The sequence below is a fragment of the Fistularia commersonii genome, chromosome 5 (genome assembly GCF_037954325.1).
Source record: "Fistularia commersonii isolate RoL2024-O1a breed Wild chromosome 5, RoL_Fcom_v1.0, whole genome shotgun sequence".
Classification (NCBI taxonomy): Eukaryota; Metazoa; Chordata; class Actinopteri; order Syngnathiformes; family Fistulariidae; genus Fistularia; species Fistularia commersonii.
Genome location: NC_141288.1, coordinates 10983257 through 10985566, shown reverse-complemented (window position 1 = coordinate 10985566; position 2310 = coordinate 10983257). Strand labels below are relative to the sequence as shown.

General features: G+C 37.4%; 1 protein-coding gene across 1 annotated transcript in view; it reads left to right on the top strand.

Annotated features, from left to right (window-relative positions):
* The window catches only part of dera (deoxyribose-phosphate aldolase (putative)), a 15233-nt gene extending 13616 nt beyond the window's left edge, over nt 1-1617 (top strand). Inside the window, exons 8-9 of the mRNA XM_086146773.1 lie at nt 700-849; nt 1278-1617. Of these exons, the coding sequence (XP_086002899.1) occupies nt 700-849; nt 1278-1334 (207 nt within the window). The 3' untranslated portion in view covers nt 1335-1617. The remainder of the gene's footprint in view (nt 1-699; nt 850-1277) is intronic.
* Nucleotides 1618-2310: the final 693 nt, after the last annotated feature.

Below are 2310 nucleotides of genomic sequence, written 5' to 3'. Positions count from 1 at the left end.
AGGAGTGTGCAGGTAGTGATTATTCACTCCCAAACTGCCTCATTTATATTTTACGTTTGTCAATCCCTTTATGTATCTGACCCAAAAAAAATAAATTGATTTTTGGACCTTTCAGTTTCAAATATTTGAGTCAAATATGGGAAATTGAATCGATACAATTTTTTTTTTTGGATCCCCATGATGTAACTTTTTGCTTTGCCCTCACCTGAAAGACAGAATCCAGGACTGGATATCTATAAATATTTATTCATTTTTGGGTTTCATCCGTTTTTAATCAGATCAATCACAGGGATACTGTGGTAGTAGGAAGTGCTTCACTGAGGAAGGGCCTCAGCGAAAGGAAAACTCCTTCCTTCAGAGAACGACAACTACTTTATCTCCCTAGATTGTTCCATCTTGTGTATTTTTGTACTCAAACCTCCCATGGAGAGGCCAATATTTTGTTTAGAGTCGTCCATTTTGAGGGAGTTGGTTTTGCACCTGATAATGTTGAAGCACCAATTATTGAGTTATTGTGTGCTGTCTCTGTGTTACTTGTGTTAAAAATTTTAAATTGAATGACAAAATTAATTGACCTAGATTCACACATCTTCCCACCAACTTCGTTCTCCTTTCCTTTGTACCTTCAGTTAGAAAATGTGTTTGATGAATCAGGATGTTAGGAGTGCTTACCCCTTTGACAGGTGTGTGTCTCCTCAGGTGGGCTTTAAGCCGGCGGGGGGGATCCGGACGGCCAAGGAGTCACTGGTATGGCTGATCCTGATGAAAGAGGAGCTGGGCGACGAATGGCTCAGCCCCCACCTCTTCCGTCTGGGTGCCAGCAGCCTACTGGCTGACATTGAGAGACAGGTGACAAACATGCACAATTTTTTTTGCATCTTGTATGATAACGTTTGCTTAATTTTGAGCTACATTTGCATATTTTGGTAATTTTTGCTTACTTTTGCAGTCATTTCTGTATGTCAGTTTTCTTGGTTATGTATTATTGAAATTTTTCATTATCCCAGTTTGCCAGATGGATTTTTTTTGTTGGCATAATTTACTTTATATAATCATAATTATTACCAAAAGTGTGAAATTGGTCTGAAAACATATTTAAATAATGAACTTCAGAAACAAAAGCCAATATCTTTACCAAAATATGTAATCACTTTCAGGGCTATTGTTTATTTTTGTGTTTGAGTTATTTTTGAGGACTTAATGAGACAGTTTTCTAATAAAGGAATTGGCCTTGAGTGAGAATAATGAGTGTTTGAAATGTCTCCCTGTTGCCACAGATTTACCATTATGTAACTGGGCAGTATGCAGCCTATCATGAGCTGCCGATGGCATGAGCACATGGAAGAGAAGCTGCCAAGGGATCAATAATATCCTCCAGATCACCTGACCGACCCAAAAGTGCCAATGACAAGCAAAGGCTGTCAGACATTCAGGGGCTCCACCGAAGAACCTCTATGTGAAGTACTTTTTCTCTGATGTATGACTGGAAAAAAGTACCACATTGATTTATAATGAAAGGAAAACAGGTGCTTATCATGTGTCACTGATTTAATAAACTAGTTCATCATGTCTGTGTGGATGAAGAATGTGAAGCCATTAAAGCTGTAATCATTTTCAAATCCCAGAATGCCGAATTTATCCCTTTTGTCCCATTTTCTCTTTTGCTTTTGACATTTTTTAGCTAAAATTAAATTGGCTATGAGGAGAGTTAACTTTCCATTCAGGATTTTATCGCTCTCTCTTTAATCAGTGGCACATGGAGATTGGCAGCTCCATTAAAGTATTTAAAGTAGATAGTGGGGAACAGTCAGAGCAATGTATTAAAAACTACAAAATTATCCAAATCAACAATGCATCCAGTTAAAGGGTCCAATGACATTGGATTATTGTATCCTTAAATTGCTTTGCAGCGCATACAAATCAAATGTATTACATTGTCATTAGATCAAACTATTCACTAAATAGGGCAGTTGGGTGAAATAACTCTGTGTTTGAAACTTTGCAACAAATATTTCATTTTCCATGAAGTGATGGAAGTCACTTAGAGGGAGCTCATTTGCTGAAGAGGGATAGAATGTAGCGGTGACAGCTGGAAACCTGCAGCCTTCAAAATAAAAGTTTCTAACTCATGGACAGTATTCAAGGAACTTTTATTGTCATACCAGCACACCTAACAGTCTGGTACGAAATTAGTATCTTGGCTCAGTTTCAAGTCATAAATAGAAGAGCAAAAAAACCAGCCAAAATGTAAAAAAAGTAAGAAAGACAGTTAAATAGAGTCTGAAATTAGCCCTGTCAGCTCTAAAATTA